At 34.9% G+C, this 19,520-nt stretch overlaps 1 protein-coding gene across 3 annotated transcripts in view; it reads left to right on the top strand.

Moving 5' to 3' along the window:
- CCDC141 (coiled-coil domain containing 141) overlaps positions 1–19,520 on the top strand; it is a 91,835-nt gene that overhangs the window by 22,420 nt on the left and 49,895 nt on the right. For all 3 annotated transcript variants that reach the window (XM_014954481.1, XM_014954483.1, XM_014954482.1), the window contains exons 4-7: positions 313–504; positions 2,619–2,727; positions 5,386–5,639; positions 11,675–11,794. In XM_014954481.1, the coding sequence (XP_014809967.1) occupies positions 313–504; positions 2,619–2,727; positions 5,386–5,639; positions 11,675–11,794 (675 nt within the window). The remainder of the gene's footprint in view (positions 1–312; positions 505–2,618; positions 2,728–5,385; positions 5,640–11,674; positions 11,795–19,520) is intronic.

Genomic DNA, 19,520 nt, shown 5'->3' with positions numbered 1-19,520 from the left:
ACCAGGGTGATGGTGCCTGCCCCCCCCCCCCAGCATCCCGGGACAGTCCTGCCATGTGGGGGGCAGGTCCATGGTGGGGGTCAGGGGCCCCCCTGCATTCTGCGTTAGCGGCAGCCCCAGCCTGGCTCCTACGCGCCGAGGGGCTGGTGCTGGGAGCGCAGCCAGGTTCCTGCAGCACAGCCCAAGGTGGAGCTGCTGCCAGAGCCAGGCTGGGATGCCAGCCCTGCTGGGGGACGGCACCGGGTGAGGAGGTTGTTTTTTTCTGTTTTTCTCCCCCCCCCCCCCCCCCCCCCCCGCCTTCTTCCTCCTCAGGCTTTGGAAGACCAGGTATGGGACCTGCTGCATGAAGCAGACAAGGCTGCAGAGGAGAACAAAGAAAAGAGTCAGGTTTATGATGCTATGGCAGAGACCCTTGGGGATGCATGGGATGCCCTCGTTATTATGTTAGAGAAGCGACAGGCTCTTCTGGAACTTACTTCAGTGTTCTTTGAAAATGCTCTGGAGGTTTGTATTTAAATCAAATGACAATTTGAAACCTCCCACATCTCACAGGTGCTCTGTCCGCAGTGATTTTACTCTGTTATATATGTTCATTGCATTCCTAAAGGCTGAAGTAATTAAGAAAATAAAAATATCTAGATGCGTGCTTTTTTCACTTTCTGGATAGTTCAGGATGAAGCTGAACAAAAAGGCATGTAGACTTTAAGAAATATCTTACTCATGATATCTCCAAAATTCGTACTTGACAGAAAATGACAGTGAAAATGGAACTGGACCTAAAGTATGTTATTCAGTGGCTATGGACATTCTGCAGAATATGTTTCATTCCTTATGATTCAAATTATTTCATGTTGAAAGAACTAAATTTTAAGACACCTTCACTAATACTTACATAAGATTGGCCACTGAAGGTTTTACAGTGGAATATTCATACAGCTATTTTAATTATGCAAACTAAACATTACTCTAACTTGCTAGTCCTTTACCCAAGACTTCCATGTGTAGATGCGCACAACTGGACAGTTGTGTGAGCCCAGAGACAGATTTCAGAGTGTTGTATTTCCCTGTTTACCCATTTCTCTCTCTCTTATCCAAATCCACTGATACACAGAGAGCTAAAGCATGGAGTGATTCCACGCCCTGCAAGGGTGTGCTCACTCTGTGTAGCCTCACATTCAATTCTTCCCACATCCCTGGAGCTTTGAAGAGTTTAATAATTCTCCCTAGTAATTTTGTTTCTACAATAACCCAGTGCCACCTATAAATTACAGAAGCAGCCATTCTACTGCTAACTGTCTAAAGAACTGCAAGATCATCAATCTACTAATTATTATGTCCTGATGATGTGTATTATACAAATAAATTAGCACAGAGTTGGCATAAGTGTCACTATGATAAATTCTGTACTACCAAAGGTTAATCTAGTACAGACTAAATCTTTAAGGGAGGGGGGGGTGTAGCTGAATTGCCCCTGCAACAGGTTTATATCATTAAAACAAAAAGCAACAGCAGGAGCACAGCACAGATGATAACCCAATATATAGATAGGGGGAAAAAGCAATGCAATATCAATTTAAATGGAAGTTTCTGAAACTTCTTTTGGAAAGGCCTATTTTTTAAAGGACAGCCTGTGATTGTGGAAATCTATGTTTTATTAATGGATTTCCTTTATAGCATGCAGACCAAGAGGGAGAAAAATGCGGAACAATAGAAAAGACAGAAAAAACAGAGTGATTGCTTTTAATCTTCTTTATTTTCACCATAGGTTTCTACATTTTGGCTTACGCTGAAACACAAGTTTGAATTCTACTGGCTTCTTTGTTCTTTAAAATACAGCAGTAGAATTGATAAAGATTGGCTAAGATGCAGAGTACATGTCTTAACTCTCTCTGAGCTACTCATACTTGGAATTGCATCTGCAAATGTGGAAGTCAAATAAAGAATTCCACTCTTAGTTTTAATAATTTCAGCAGATTACCAAATCTGCTCCAGATCTCCCTGGAACACAGCATGTTTCAATATTTAAAATATGGAACCCATGGAAAAGTGAGCTGTAAAGCTTAAATATAACTTCAGTCTTCATTACAGAGATACTGTTTCTCCACTATAATGAATTACCATGTTTACTGTAACGTTAGCATAAATTTACTACTCATTTCTGCCTTTAAAAGATTGCTTTGAAGGTTGTATCTCTGTCTGGTGTTGCCCTTAATTTTTTTTTCCATTCGATACTTTAACATTAGAAGCAAGTTCTGGGAAGGAGACCTAAGTTAAAGGCTCAATTCATGTTAGAGGATTTTACTGAAGGCTTTGAAACTAACAGATTCTTCCATAAGAATTTATTCTCAGTGAGTCTGAAGGCAAGGTAGGAAAGATGATTCATAAAGCAATGAATTGTGATTACAGAGTATGTAAACTGATTCAGAGAGTCAATGAGAACCTCAGAAACCCAGAAGGTGCATAGAGGCCACAAAGCATCTGTATCTAGCAGTCATTTAAGATGCCTTTTTGCCCCAAGAATGTACAAATTTGCATGAAGTTTCCTTGTAATACAGAGATTATGATCGAGTTCTGCAAAAGGAATTATACCATTCCCATGCTTTCTCTTCTTAATGCAGTTTGCTGTTAAAATTGACCAAGTTGAAGATTTCCTGAAAAATGCCCAAGAGTTTGACAACATTGACTCTTTGAGAGAACTCCTTCTGCAACAAGAGCATCATACAAAAGGTACAAACAGTATTCCATTCTTCATGGTGTGTGATTGTGCACTGACTCTTGGAAGGACAAGTTTACTCTTCCTGCACATATTTAATAAAAAATAATTAATAAAATCTTAGAACAAATATCAAAATGTTATATTTGGAAAAATATAATGGTGAAATTACTCTTTATCAGGCTTCCTGAAAGATGTGAAACTCCTGGTTTTGAGCTAGATCTCTCACGGTTCCGTCTTTGTTCCTAAAAAGCAGCTGGTAGTAAGCTTGAATTCTGATTTCAAGGCAGTTTAGGTCAGCTGAGCTGCTAGGAAACAAAGCTGACTTTTTGTACTGATTGGCAAGCAAGTTCTAGAACCATCCTTCTGTTCCATGGGAAAAATCATCAAAGTTACCAAAGCTACCAATGGATTAGAATTTTCCTATGGAAAACTTTGCATTAGAAAATTTTCAATCAGCCCTAGTAACAATCAATCCTCTATTAAGTCCTAGTTCCTTGAGAGTGGCCAGGGGTGAAGTCTACCCTCTGCTTTCCTTTGCCTAGGGATGGATTTGAAGCAGAAGTGAGGTAGGAGCTATGAGACAGAGGTGGCAACTAGCCAGCTTCAGAATCTATTTGCCCTGCGATGGTTCCTTGCATTATGCTTCTGGCTGTAAGGAGTAGGTCTGTGTTTCAGTTCTCCATTGAGATGTCCAAGAGGTTCTGCAGCTACCACTCTAACACTTAGGGTAAAAAAGATGCTCTCTCCCCTTCCACCATAACTTTCCTGCACATGTGTTTGCCTAGAAAAATTCTTCCATGTAGCTTCTTTTTGTTCATTCAAATTTTAATGTGAAGCACTTTCTACTGTGTTGTAGTACTCTTAATTCAAAAAGGGCAAAATAAAATTTCTCAAACCTGATCTCATTTTGTGGCTACATCAGACATCTTTGCAATTCCATATGGTTCTGTATTCTTTTGTACAACTTAAGGCTCCATCTTTGCAATTTTAACCAAATTTTGCTGTAAGATTACTAATAACTGTCAGAATATCAATTATACTTTATTATTCACTAGTGGAGTACCAGCTTAAATATTTTTATCTACCTTTAATGCCAAGTATTCTTCTCAGGAAACTGAATTGAACTCAGGTACCTCTAATACGAGGTTTGAGGCTTCAAATTTGATCTTCATGGGAGCAAAGTGCTCACTGTATAGCAATTTTACCTAAAGTATCTGTCAGTAATTTATTGCTGAGAAGAGGGTCTATAACTGTAAGGATCAGCTGAAATGGTTTGCCTGCTTTGATAGGGATAAGCATTTCCTCAGATGGAGGAAAGGTTTGCAATTGATTGGCTTCTTAATCTATTTTAACCACATGATATTTGGAAAAGTGACATTGGACTATTTGATAAAAACCAGTATGTGTATTCGTTTCTGCAAGAAGGATACTATCTACCCACTCCAAATTAAGGCAGCTGAAAAGAGGACCTTTATAAAGTATTGGTTCTACCAATCTGTGATAGGTAGTTTATCACAGAAAAAACAAATAGAAATTTTGAAACAAATGCATTTCAAATAAGGATTAAAAAGTTGAAACCACATGAATTATCATTTATTCATTTTTATATGTATTACACTTTGGATGGGCTGAAATGGAGCACTTCTGCTTAATACCATATTTCTGGAAGGCAAGAAGTAAAATGGACAGGCTTGTTGCTGTGAGCTTGTGGAAACTGAACTCTCTTGTTAGTCCTTGGTGTCTGGAGAAGTGGAGGCATTCCACTTCTGCATCTTCCCTGAGTTCTCCATACGAAAGGTGGAGATTTAGACTGCTCTGCCTTGAATTACCAATACTTTTACTCTGATGGGAAGATGAATGTTCCAGCTGTTTGTTGCCTGTTGTTGGTTGTTTCACTAACTGCTTCTTGCAAACATTCTTTTCATATACTTTTCTTCATGCCTACCTTGTCTCTTATTCTGGCTTGTGTCCCCTTCTTCTGTGTTTCATACCAAAAATTTTTCCATTTTGAGTTGAAAGACCTATAAATTTTGATAGTTGTCTGTTCAGTAGATTTTGTACTGTCTAGCTTTAAGAAGCTGGAACAAAGACAGACACATGATTAGTCTTAAGCATTATTGAGGTGTACTAGCCCACCTAATTTAACCGTGAATGTATCTAGGTAGAGTTTATGGAAAGAAGGTAAGAGATCCTGGTATTAATGACTTAGTCATAAGGTTATAACAGCCTCCAGACAGAAGAACATTTTATTTCAACTTCTATCAAGAAGACCTAAAAAAGACGTAAATTTCACTTGCATTATTAATCAAAAAATACAGAGACTACTGAACCCCCAAAAAAGCAGGGTAGGAAATTCCATTTCAGCTTACCTGAGGATTGGGAAACCATCAAAAAGGACTCAATTTTGAGAAAACAATATCACTTCTGGATTTTGTCAGCACACCATTATGTGTACCGTTATAGCTATATATATGTATGTGTATACATTGTTATACTTTGTTAAGTTTATATAATAGCTGTCCAAACTGCAATATCTTGGGATATATACCTTTTATGTACTTAATAGATAGTTTTAACTATTTAAAAATCCTTGGGTAATATTTGAAATATGCTACTAGAATTACAAATCACATTGGTTTTTTTTTTCCTATGAAATTCTATTCTTACAGAGCTCTTGGAAAGGTCACTTGCCCTTTTAAACAAAAGCCAAGAGCTAACTGAATTTATAGAAGAATTCAAATGTGAGGGGCCAAATGCAAATCCGGAGTTGATTCAGGGAGCCCACAGCAGCTGCTTGAAAATTGACAACCTCCTTGAAATGCTACAAGACAGGAGACGGCAACTGGACAGATTTCTTAAACATCAGCGCCAAGGACTGGAGCAGGTTCTGCAAATTTGTTTGTGGCACCAACAAGAGAACCAGGTAAGAAAGATAATATTAAGGGAAGTCACTGTGGGGGAAAAAAAAAAAAAAAAAAGAAGAAAATATCTGGCAACTGTTTTACAGTACAGACTACTACAGAAAAGGAACTTAAATGTATTTATTAGGCCAATAACTCTGGTCCACTTCTGTTTGAGATTCTAACCTTTGAATATCTGACTTGGTAAATATAACATCCTAATTATTTTAATATAACTTTGTTGTCTTCAAGAGCACTATTTCCATGATGTGGCTCTCTCCTGTAAGTTACCAAATGTGGTAGTTAAAATCAAACTAGATTCCTTTCCAATTGAATTCTCAGCACAAACAAACCTCTAGGCACATGAGTTATAGCAGTAATCAATAATAGCAATTACAACTGCAGCAGGCTGTTTCTGGACTAGTCAGTTAAAGAGAAGATGTAGCATATTTAGCCAGTTAGTGTGTCTGAAAGCAGAGAAGTATTTTGTTGGAGTCAAATCCAAAATCTGTAGTAATTGTAGGTTTTCCACATCTGCAACCCGTTTCTCTCTCTTCTTTCTCCCAGTTTATCTCCTCTCTCTTACCAAAATGCTTAAATACAACTTGGTTTTGTTGTAAGCTTCCTTTCAGAGCTTAGACACATTTAAGTCTTACTCTTTCTCATCCTCTTTCTAGTTCTACCACTCTATTTTCCTTTTCATTCCCCATATCCCAGCATTCAGATCAAATAGCTTTTTTCTTTTTGTGCTCTGTATTATCAGAGAAACTTCTGCAATGTAAGACTCTCTCATTTTCCTTGAGAAATGTCATGAAACTTCACCAGCTTGTCAGAAAAAAGATAGGGGGAGAGTCCTGCTCCACCTCTTTTGATATTAAGTATGCTGAGAAGGAGGAACATGCAAATTTAACTGCCAAATTCCAAGACTAAATCTTAACTATTTTCGGTGGTTTGTACATAGGCTAAAATTTTGTATGGACCTCTGACAGTACAGTCCTGATTGTGATATCTCTGCAAGTTTTTTTTCTTTGCCTCCAAAATAAAGTTTCCTCCTGTATCAGAGGAAAGTGTTAGAAACTGTTAGCAGCAGTCTGTTCTGTAGGCACTAACTTTGCCTGTGAGGTTGCTTAAGATGAGAAGCACCTTATTTAACAAGCACAACTCTTTGTAATTCTACATAGAGACCACAAAATTGTTGAGGTACAGAAGCAAGCTGACAGTCTTATTTCTGAGGCACTCAATGTCAGTAGCTGCCAGAAATAGAGCAACAATTGCTTATTTAATGATAGCAAAAAACCCCAAACAGATAGATAGTATGGTCTTATGCAAGTGTCTTAATCTCAGTATGCAGTTATAAAATAATAGATGACAAAAATACTGAAAAACAAGAACTACAATATAGGAGGCTGTATTTCTTTGCAAGTCATTAGAAACCATCCATTGCTTGCTTAGAGATACATATTACTGCTGCTGTTACTGGTTTTGATTTTTTTTCAGTATCGCCACATAACTATACCATAAAAGAAAGATCCTCAAAAATTAGAATTTGAAACAAGATTTATAAATTTATAACAGCTACAGCTGAATTTTCAGTATTGGTCTAACTCACTATGTTGGAATTATGCCCTATTACAATCTAGAAAAAGGATTCTTTCTCTACATTGAAAAGGATTAGATGTTTCTACAATTACCAGAAATACACCAGTGTTATTCCATAGTATACAAGCATGGAAGAACATTCAAAATGGGAACATTTCAGAAATAGCTCCTTGTTGAAGAGTAGGGGATAAATATGTGGGGTATTATTTGGAGCCAAGCACACTTATTAAAAAAAAAAAAAAAAAAAAAGTAATTTCACATTGTCTTAGATGTTGAATGTCACAATTTCATAAAATTTACCAGGGAATTCTACTTTTCCTTATCACATAAGGGATAAAAATTTGGGAGTCACCAGCTAGAATTCACCCTAATTAAGATTACATGGGAAATATTCTGAAATGAATGATTTGTGTGTATTATTCCATTTCCTCTCAGATATGTGCTCACATCACAAAGCGTTAAGCATAGAAACAGTTTTCTACTGGCAAGTTTCCTCATCATCTGAAGATAGTGGCCAGTATTTAACTACCTGTTAGCTTATAACTGCATCCAGTTTGAGGTTGGTGTACACATGGAGGGAAAAAGTCAAATAGTTTTTAACATCATATTTATCAGAATATAATTGTTTAGTATCTAAATTTGAGTCAAACCTGGTAAAATGTATGATTTGTACATTTATGGACCATTAACTTTCATGCATCATGGACAAATAATATATTCATAAGTAAATATAAACAATGGAAAATTAACTTTTAGACACTTTATGTTAAATATTTCTCTCTGGCCTCTGACACATTATGCATATATATTTCTAGTGATGACAGAAATTAAACTCTCAAAGCCTCTCAGCACATCTGAAAACTAATTTTCCAATCTTTACACGGGCTGAAGATCCTCTTGATGTCTAATGATGCTCCATGTGCAAGAACAGCGTATTGAACTCCCACTGACATTAATGGGAATTCAGGGCATAAGAGAAAGCAAAGTACTGGAGATGAGTTCTGCTGTGTAATATCTAAGATTGGATTTTCGCTCTTTGTATTGCCTCTGTTTTGCTAGGCATGACTATGTAATGCAGAAGGCTGCACAATCTGTGGGCTGCTTTTTAAAAAGAAAAGCCAGCAGCTATAAAGATCACCATTTACTGCCTGGTTCTGAAAAACTAAAGACGCAGCACCTTCCTTTGATCTCTAATTGGAATATGATGATCTGATAGTTGTGATTGTAACATGTTTATTTTTCAGTATTTTCAATATGTGAAAACGTACTTATTTTAAATTTAGAAAAGGGTATTTGACCTTCCTCTCATAATCTCATTAATGAAAACCAGAGGCAGATTGGCCTATTTTGTACTAAGTTATCTTTGCAAGAAGATTTATGAAAGTAATTTTTCTTAATCAATCCAATTATGCATAAATGGGACAATTAAAATTATTCATGGTACTTGGTCACATCAAGGACAGAGATAAAAGCTGAGTAAAACTCTGGGGACAGGTGATTGCACCCACATTTGCTATCTGGACAGATATATGGGAAACAAACTATCTTGGTATAGGTCAGAGTGGTAGCTAATGTGTAGAGAATTGTCTTAACATGGACTACACCTGCTCTTTGCTGATTTTTTTTTTTTCTTTTTTTTCTTTTCAATAACTGTTCTCAGCATAGTGCTGCTCCTCCTACTGATAGCTAGAATGAAAACATTTGGTTTAGATCAGACAATTTGGAAACAAATCTGCAGATTGTCATCTAATGCATAAAAATATTTGAATCATCAAAATGTTGTACAAAGTTCCTCTGTGAAGTTTTGACTTCATGCTTGACTCCATGTACATTCTGTGAAGGCTGTCTTCATAAATATAAAAAATTGTATTTTACATTGAGTGCTAAGTAATTTTAGACATAAATGAGTTTGTTATTCAAAACTCTATAAACAGATCTACTTAAGATTACTTCTCCACTGGTTACTTCTGATGAAATCAGGGTGCCAGTGAACTTAGTGATTTTGCCACTGTCTTCATTATGGCCAACACTTCACCTCTTGTCTGTTTCCAAATATCTGATCTCCTGTCCTGTTTCTCTTGATAGTGATAACTTAGTTCCCCTTCCTACTCTTGCATATATGGGCCAACTTTATAGGATTCCAAGACTTTGGTTCTATGTGAAAAAAATTGCCACACCTTGAAATTAGCTTCTCACATCCTGTCAAACTCACTCCATTGTTGGTCAGCCATAATATTTAATGAAACTATACACATTCTTGTTAAAGTTTGCATGTACCTAAATGGATTAATTTGTTTTAATATTGAAATATTGAGCTCACCACACAGCTTGGTGTTGTCAGCAATCTTGCTGAGGATACACTCAATCCCACTGTCCATGTTGCTGACAAAGATGTTAAACAGTGCCAGTACCAACACCGAACCCTGAGGAACAGTGCCACTTGTCACTGGTCTCCACTTACTGTAATTAAACTATTCAGGGTTTGATTTTTGCCTGCTGGGTTGCTGACCTGGACTCAACAGAGCTGGCAACAGGCAGTGTGAACGTGCAAGAAATACTCAGGAAGTTGTTGGTTTGGTTCCCCTCTCCCCCCTTGGCCCATTATTTGTTGGAAAACTTGCTTCTGGTTCTGAATTGACAGTGCAAAATGTTGAAAGGCAATGGAGGACTATAAACATTGAAGTCACCTGGACTGTAATCAGTGCAAAAGGAGCAGTTTAACAACCTGGGGGAAATGTTGGAGAGACTTTGATTTCTGATATGGATTATTGATTGTAAACAGAGCAATGCGTTTTTGTAAATGAATGAGAAAATCTAATGTTTGAAGATCAGGAGTGATTGTAGATTTCAACCTACCAAGGAAAACCACTGTCTTTTTCAAACATATATATTATCCTTCTCTCCTTTCCCATCCCTCCACCAAAATCACTGAAGGTAAGGTTCTGCAGGCCTCTTTCTTAAAAAGCAGTTAAATATTCCCAGCTGTTGCTTAAGAGCTAAGCTGGCACAACTGAAATCATTCAGAGGTATTAACTGTAGTGGAAGCTGACTGTAATGGAAAGAAATATTGCCAGGTGGTAAAGGGGTGAAGACTTTACTATAACAGGGTTAAAGAATGGCTTTTTCCTCTGCCTAGCATCACAGAAATACTAGTTTGTTTTGCTAAGCAGATTCATGATACAGAGAACAGTCCTGATTTATAAAGAAATTTTTCTTTCCCTTTTACCACAGTTTTTATTGTCCATTCCATTAATTTGTATTTTGGTGGACCCATAGTAAGTGTTCTGTGAAAATGTGCTTTCAGAAAAAAATGTTTCCATCAGTAAGTACTCAGATGGAGGATATGCTTAAGAAATGAAGGTTCAGCAGTAAATAATTTGTTTGCTTTCCTGTCTCTGAACCGCTGAGATAATATGCCCATTTTTTAATGACATTTTTCCAACACATTTTAAAGTTTCTTTCATGCTTAGAATTGTCTAAATTTATTAAAAATAGCTTCTACATGAGCCAATAAAACAAAAATAAAGCTATAGTGTGCTATTTAAATCTGTAGTACCTAGTAGAAAATAATTCTGAGTATGCCACGTATGATTTAAGTATAGTGGTGACTTTCCAGACTGAAAAGATTGGAGGAAGTATCCTTGATACTAATAACTCATTCTGACTAATACTTTAAAATGCAAAGCTTCATTCAGGAATTCTTGCCTTGCATTGTTTACAAAGAAAGTAAGAGGTATCTACTGTGAATCAAGCAGAAATACAGGCAAGTAATTCTGTGCAATTTAGCAGCTATACTTGTATACCGCATATGTTTGCTGCATATACTTGTTGAAGTAAGTCTAGTAAGATGTAGTAATTTGTTGTGGTTTTTTTCTTTAAGCTACCAAAGATTATTCCACGTAATATTATCTCAATAGCTTAACTGAGTTTTTCAAGCCATGGATGGAGAAGTTCTATGGAGAGGTCATAAGGCCTATTTAGTCGTTATTATTACTACTACTATTATTATTAAATATTTTTGCAGAAGTACTCAGATTTATAGCCTTTTAGTATACACAAAGGGATTTTTTTAAGTCAATGTGACTGTAGGGAAAATGAGCAATATTTTTATCGTGTCATAAAGCATGCATTTATTCTGTGTGTGACTATAACTTGATTTTTTTTTTTACTGTTTTAATTCATAATTTGGTCATACTTGTTGAATACATTTTTGTCTGGTTTTGTACATATATTCCAATATATGTTTGTTGTGACCACAATCCTTTCCTTCTGTATTTATTAACATTTATTAGAGTATTTGCATTTATATTGTTTAAAGCAAAAACGTTAGGAATGAAAAATGAAAGGCATTAAAATTAGGGCTTCTTTTGTAGATGAAACTGTCTTGTATATATTTTTAAAAATGGACAGTTGTTTCTCAAATTTTTCACTGACTGAATTGTTTTTATTTTTTATTTAGGTAATATCTTCATACAATAAAAACATCAGGGATTATTTTCAGAAGCAAAACCTAGGCTCATCTCTGTTAGAAAATGAAGAGTTACTTCAAGAGCTTGAAGAAATGGAAGTCAAAGTGGAGGTAAGAAATATGATCATTGATTGGTGAACCAACTTCAAAAATTAGTAGCAAAATGCGAACTTGAGGGTTCAGTAAGGAGTAGACACATGGTATATGTATGTAAGATACATATTTCTATATTTCTAAATGAGGATTTTTTAATCCTCTTTATTTCCTCTGTATTCCCATATACATGGGTGCACAAAATTCCCTTAAGCCGCTTTTTCTCTAAAATTTTCATTTCAGTTGGTCACAAAGCATGATATTGTTGTCCAGGGTCACTACTTTCTAGGATACAATCTTTTGACCCCAGTAATGACACAAATTCCTGATAAGTCTGAAATTACAGGTAGCTGTTTTGTTCAAATGAGCCTACTTCAAAAATAGGTTGTACTTGATCTCTATATTTGATGTTTCCTAATTGTTACATAGCACTCAGCTACTTTTTGTGCAACTAGAAACTTTATTAAGCAATGCTTTTCTATTTTCTTCCAAATCACCTGTGAAGTTATTAAATATAATTTGGCAAACACTTATTTAGGAACAGAATGATTTAAAAGATACAGTACTAGAAATTTATCTAGCTTTCTGTAAAACAAACTTCTGTAATTCCCAAAATATGTTTTCATGCTACATTCACACCAAAGGAATATTGTGATGTATAACAACTATGCCACCTCTGTGAGACCTAATTTATTTTGCAGACAATGATAGTATCCCTGTAAAATGACACTTGCAACACAATCTTCTATAAAAACATGCAACGTGTTTGGCTTTTTGAAGCTCTAGTTGGTATAAATTTTATACACATGCATGTGATCACCACACATTTGGATATTTGCTGGGCACTTCTGTGGTAAAGAGTAATCAGAATTGCTTTCTATTGTTTGATTTGTGTCATATGAGATTTTTTTTTTTTCTGCAGGGACTAGCTTTCTTCCTGAAATCAAGACTCATAATACTTGACAATAACTTGTCATATTTTACAAAATTGTAAAATACTCATAAGTATATTGCCAGATTCACATGGAATATTGGTGGGGGAAAAAATGCCACCACAAAGTACCTACTATACATAGCTATGGTAACTTATATGTTATTTGGAAAGTCTTAGAGTAGAAATTAGTCCACCCTTTCAAATATACAACTAACTGCATTAGTCCTTCAAAATTCCTCCACCTCTCTTTTATTGAGAAATTGTTTAATATGTCTGATTGTTTAATGTTTTCTTGAGAGAAAAGCAGATACCAGTTTATACTGTGTTTTAATTGGAAACAGTCTCTTTAGCAATAGGAAAAATACAATATCAGTTTTTTCTAGTAACACTACATCTATAGTTGGAGTTATGTTCCCTTCAGGAATCTCTTTAGTGTCCAAGTTTTGCTCTAATAAAAAAAAAGTGAATATTCTACAGTAATTTCACACCAAAATGTAATTTCCAGAAGTCTCCAGAAATTTTATGAGTTTGAGTAACTATTTTATCAGTTTATGTAAGAAAATATAGGAACAGTTGTGGAGAACAGTTTATGTTCAGGAAGAACTCTTAGGAGTACCTTACTTGACTCATTAATTAATAACATGCTTTTTCTGTAGCTTGATCATTACTTAGAGAATAGCTGATGTCTGCTGTACTTTGTCTAGTTTCCTCATGCCAAAATCGAGTGTTTCCAAAAAGCAACTTGTGACTTTAAAATATTTGCCTATAAGAATCTAAAGCAGTATAAATGAATCTTTTTCAAGTAACATTTCATATGTATATTGTAGCCTTGAGGGTATGGTGAAAAGTTTCTGTGTAACAGGCATGTAGAGCTAGTCTAAGTGTTCTCACAGGTAGTAAGATAATGGAAAGTTCTGGTATCTGAACAGTTTCACACAAAGAAAATACACATATGTACTTATGTGTATCGCTGCATTAAGAAGAACAGGACAAAAAAAATGCTTAAATTTTTCCCAGGCTGGCCATGAAGGCTCTAAAGATTAATGCCTTATTTGTGTGACTGGGCTGAGAGAAGAAAGCAGAATGGTTTGTTATGTTCTCAAGTCGATATCTTACTTGAACCTCACCTTGCTAAGAAGTGAAACCACTGAAAACATTACTGCTGTCTCGTACAGTAACCAAGACCAAAGATAAAACCAAGGATTCATAATTAGGAAAAAAGCCCTCAACCCTCCCAAACAATAAAAAAACATCAACCCAGCCCCTCCTTCCCCTCTGAAGATTTGAGAGAAGAGGCTGATTTAGGAAATCATGTTTCGATGGAGATATCTGCTGGCACTGATTAACTTCTTGCTGTTACGTTTCTATGTGTATTGGAGGTGCTTGGTAAGGTAAAAAAGAACTGCTAGCACCACTTTGTGGCCAAATGACTTTAGAGATGAAGAACAGTAGTATTCTAAATTGTTTGCATTCTGTCTAGTTTTCAGGACCGAACAATGCCAAAATCAGTTGTCCTTTTAATAAGGATTTAGTAGCAAGACTTCTCTGTTTTGTAGATCTGGATACTTATTGGTTCTGGAGGAGCCATGCTAGGTAATAACATGCTTCAATGAGGTCTCAGGATTGTTCTTAATGACCAAATTAAATATCACTATCAGTGGTATTAATATGAAGATTTTTTTGATTAATGGTTTGGGCTTTCTGTTTTGGTTTGGGTTTTTTTGGTAGGTCCCTCTCTGTCCTGGCATTATCTTTAAACATCTCTCAATAATTTTCTGGGAGGTGACTGGCTTTGAATTACTTTTTTCTCTTTTTGTCTCTTGATTCTAAAAACTCCTTGTGAAATACACTCCTGTAGTCATTCACTGAACTTGCCAACAGACAGATCATATGGTAATTGTCATAACAGGTCACAATCCTTTACAGTTGTGTTATTTATAATTTGAAGGAATTATATGATTGTCTTGGTAGTTGGGTGTACTGCAATGTAGTTATTGAAGGTAAAAGCCTTTCAAATATTCACAAAAGCTGAATTATCAATATACGAATGTATCCAATGAATCAGAAGTTGGGCTCAGAAAAAGTTCAGTTGTGAACATTTTTGCAGTATGAGAGAAGGGGTTAATTTTTTACATATTCTGAAAAATACGTATTTTAATACTTAATTGGCTTGTGGTTTAAATGCTAATTTAACTACTATATGGATCATTATCTGAAGTCAAATAGGTCTGTTTAAAGGTTTTCTCAGCTTAACCTTAGAATATTCCAGTGGAGACAATTTGAGACAACTTCTCGGGTTTTAATTCAAATTTAGAATTTTTTAGTAAGAAATGTTTATGGTATAGATAAAAACCAGCCAATTTATCTCACAATAGTTGCTTTTTAATAAGAAGATAAAGCTGTAGGTATTTCTACTTTACATAAAATTTCAAGACTTTTAGTTAAAGCCACAATAATTTTAATTAATCAGTTTTAACTCTCTTGAAAAATACCCTATTAATCAAGGAACCTGGAAAGCTCATTTTCCTTGCCAAATGAATAGTGAAAGCAAGTGTTTAAAAAACCTTACTACTGTTAGGAAAAGTTAGATAGTGATATGAGCTAAGGAAACCTGGTGAGTATGGGCACATATAATGCAATGTGTCTTTAATAGGTCAGAGGAATTCACAAGCATTTCTTGATAAATTGAAATGTCAAGGTAATGGTAGGTTTTGTATTCCTTTCAAGGAAAATGAGTAACAAATATCTGGTCCTGACTGACAGATCGTTACAAATGTAACATTGAAGGACAGAAAAAACTGACATAGATTTTTTTTCCACTGAGTTTGTATGTCCTGTTGATGGAATGTATAGGCTTTATGCGAGAAACATTTCCTTATAAATTGAAAGCTGAAAATTAAATTGTCACTAGCTATTTTATAGAAAATTGAACCAAGTTTAAGTTTTGATCAAGTAGGATAACAAATGAGCCTAACTACATTTAATACTCGCAGAGAGTGTGCAAGGTTTTAATGTTCATGGAATATTTTAAATTATAAATTATTATAGTAAATTGGTTTTTTGAGCTTTTGTGAAAGTTAGAGAAGAAGCTTGCCTCAGTATAAACAAGGCAGAGTTTAACCTCTGCTGTAAGATCACCTAAAAGCTGCTATTGGGCACCTTGTACCAAGAAAAAAATTATGAATGTTGTTACAGTGAATTCCTCTTATAGGACATCATTTCACTAAAAGTTGAGTCATTTTCTTGTAATTAAGCTTGCCTTCTGTAATTGTAATTTACACATTGCAGTAACCTGAAACAATTCTGATTTCTTTTTTGTTTGTTTTCTGTATCTGCTTCTAAGCTAACTATAGACAATTTTCTTTCCTATTACATTAAAATATGCATTTTTCATTCTTGCATAAAATGTTATTTTTAATTATTATACAAGTAGTGTAAAATAACAAAAGGAAGATGCACATATTAAACTGCACTTTCTTCGTGTGGTTTTGGTTGGTTAATTATTATTATGCCCAGTTAAAAGCTTCCAGGTGCAGTGTTGTTTTCTAATTCTGATTAACATCTATATGTTTAAATCTGAGTTAAATTTTGATTAGAATCTGACCATGGAATGCATTTGGTGCCAGTCATTCCAGCTGCAAGTATTTGAAGATGATGACCTTGTGGTGCTGATATAATTGGATGTCAGGGGTCCACACCTTACCCATAAATAGGCCAATTAAGCTGTGTGTATGGAGACACTTATTATTTTTCCCTAAGATAAGTTCTTCAGGTAAAAAGGAACAAATACAGCACAGCAGACTGTAATTATTCTCAAGATCCTCATTCTCGCTGAATATTTCTTAGGACAGTGAGAGGCAATGGCAGATTTTTATGATTTGTTCAGGCTGAAGATTATTGCATCCAGATCTCAGAAGTGGTGATTATTTTAATTTGAAAGAAAGATAAAACAAAAAGATCAAGAAAGATTTTAGTATAACTGTTTATCAATAGAAAAAAAAAAGAAAAAGAAAATTGAAAAATAATTGCTTTTATTGTGTTCCAGATTAACCTTTTTTTATTTCAGTAGGAAACTGGAAGTATCCAGTTCAAGTTCTCAAGGAATACTTATATGGGGTTTGCTTTGGGTAGTTTTTGATTGTTTCCTTGGGAAGTGGTACAGTTTCATTGCAGGATATTCTAAAACAGCAGTATTTTTTTACAAGCATACAAGGAAATATAATGGGCAGCATTTGGCCTTCAGTTGCTAGCTTGTGGAAGAGCTGAACTTGAAAAATCTCCAAGAATGCTTTTCATAAGGGTTCCCTTACGGAAGAAAGACAGGGTTAGCATGAGTGAAACAGATTTGCATCTTTATAAGCATACAATGCAGGTATATTGAAGCATAAGCAAAACACAGTTCTATATGGGACTCTGAGATATTTCTTTTTCAAAATGGAACAAAGCTAAATTTGTTGAAATATGTGGAATTAGTTTTCTTATTAAACCACTTAGAATCTGGTTGAAACATTTTAACTGTATTGAATTATTTTAGGCTGGCTTTTGGTGGTTTGGTTTTTTGTGGCTTTGTGTTTTGTGTTTGTTTTTTTTTTTTTTTTTTTTTTAATTGGTAATACTATAATAAAAGCTAAAAGCAAGAGTAGATTTAATGTGAAGAAGCTAGATAAGGCATTAATGCAGGTCTATAGATGTTTACAGCTGCTTAGCTCTTCCATGGCAGGAAGGTGAAGAATATTCACCACAGTAGAAAAATTACTTACAAACTCAGCAGGATTGTCATAATTTTCCTTTTCCTATTCATTAGATTTTCAAGACAAAGGAATATGTTGCATTGCACAGAAATAGGATACTGATCAAATACGTCTGTAATCTAGAACATTTCTACTACTTCAGTGAAGGTGTTAGCAGTCCTTTTATGTTTATTAAGTCTTTTTTAAATTTTTCCCCCTCAAAAAGCTTACTTAATACCTAAATAAATTTTAATATCCTCTAAAATTGGTTTTAATTTTAATAAAAATATGCTTGTTAAAATCTTGTTTAGAATCTCATTTATCATATAAAATGTGCATCCTTCTTTTCCTCAACTTCACTAAAATATTTGTCTCTGGTATAACCTGCAGCGGTTAGTACTACAGACTAATTAATACAGAAAAGTTCATACCTTAATATATCTTGGTAGTTGCTTTTTTGAGAGAGATTAAAGGTATTTTTATATAATTCACTATTTTGAGACTATTGCATTGCTATCACAGCAGGCATTACATTCCTTATTTGCATGGGTTTGTTTCTGGATGAAACATTTTAACTAAATTGAAATATTATAGGCTGGCCTTAGGTGGTTTGGTTTTTTGTGGCATTGTGTTTTTTTTTTTTTTTTTTTTTTTTTTTTTTTAATTGGTAATACTATAATAAAAGCTAAAAGCAAGAGTAGATTTAATGTGAAGAAGCTAGATAAGGCATTAATGCAGGTCTATAGATGTTTACAGCTGCTTAGCTCTTCCATGGCAGGAAGGTGAAGAATATTCACCACAGTAGAAAAATTACTTACAAACTCAGCAGGATTGTCATAATTTTCCTTTTCCTATTCATTAGATTTTCAAGACAAAGGAATATGTTGCATTGCACAGAAATAGGATACTGATCAAATACGTCTGTAATCTAGAACATTTCTACTACTTCAGTGAAGGTGTTAGCAGTCCTTTTATGTTTATTAAGTCTTTTTTAAATTTTTCCCCCTCAAAAAGCTTACTTAATACCTAAATAAATTTTAATATCCTCTAAAATTGGTTTTAATTTTAATAAAAATATGCTTGTTAAAATCTTGTTTAGAATCTCATTTATCATATAAAATGTGCATCCTTCTTTTCCTCAACTTCACTAAAATATTTGTCTCTGGTATAACCTGCAGCGGTTAGTACTACAGACTAATTAATACAGAAAAGTTCATACCTTAATATATCTTGGTAGTTGCTTTTTTGAGAGAGATTAAAGGTATTTTTATATAATTCACTATTTTGAGACTATTGCATTGCTATCACAGCAGGCATTACATTCCTTATTTGCATGGGTTTGTTTCTATTTTAAAATCACTTTTGTTACCCACGTCAATACCCTCTGTTTAAGCTTTAGTTCACGTGCTGTGAAGCTGTAGAAGTGAATCCAAAGTTCAAGGCAAGAACATACAGGCATGGTGTGAATGCATGTGTTTTCCATTTTGAGTACTGCTTTTCACTGACCTGTGGATAATGATAGGTCTTTTTCTTGAATGGTTGAAGTTAATCTAGAATGCAGCAAGGAAATTGGTCCAGTCTGTTGGAATTGCCATGTATTATCTAAGCCTGGCTATTTTGGGAATGCTGGCTATGCTGGGAATTATAGACTATCTCTCAACAGTTGTTGGTCCAGATCTAGTCCATACCAATAGGCAGGGAGAGACTGCATCTGGTGGATCTGGTACCTGCATCTGGTGGAGAATTCTATGTAAAATAAGTTGCTGATCTCTTTGAACAAGTGTGTTTACAATACTAGTCGTTGTCGCAACAATCGACAACATCAGAAAAGGAATGCAGTGAACTACACATTCAAAAATAGGTTTACTCTCCCTTTTTGTACTTCAAAGAAGGATAAAGCGGCATGGTGAGATAGGGAGTTAAAATTGCTACTGTTTGTGAAAGATCTGTGAAAAACCAGATTACTACTACTGGGAAAACTTTCAAAATAACATCCTTTGCTAGCAATAATTTCTCTAAAAAGGAACATCAAATGTGAGGTTAATGTTCTTTAAGCATGCTGAAAATAGAAGAACCTGCC

The sequence above is a fragment of the Calidris pugnax genome, unplaced genomic scaffold (genome assembly GCF_001431845.1).
Source record: "Calidris pugnax isolate Ruff unplaced genomic scaffold, ASM143184v1 scaffold103, whole genome shotgun sequence".
In the NCBI taxonomy this organism is placed as follows: Eukaryota; Metazoa; Chordata; class Aves; order Charadriiformes; family Scolopacidae; genus Calidris; species Calidris pugnax.
This window is presented reverse-complemented; position numbering and strand designations above follow the sequence as displayed.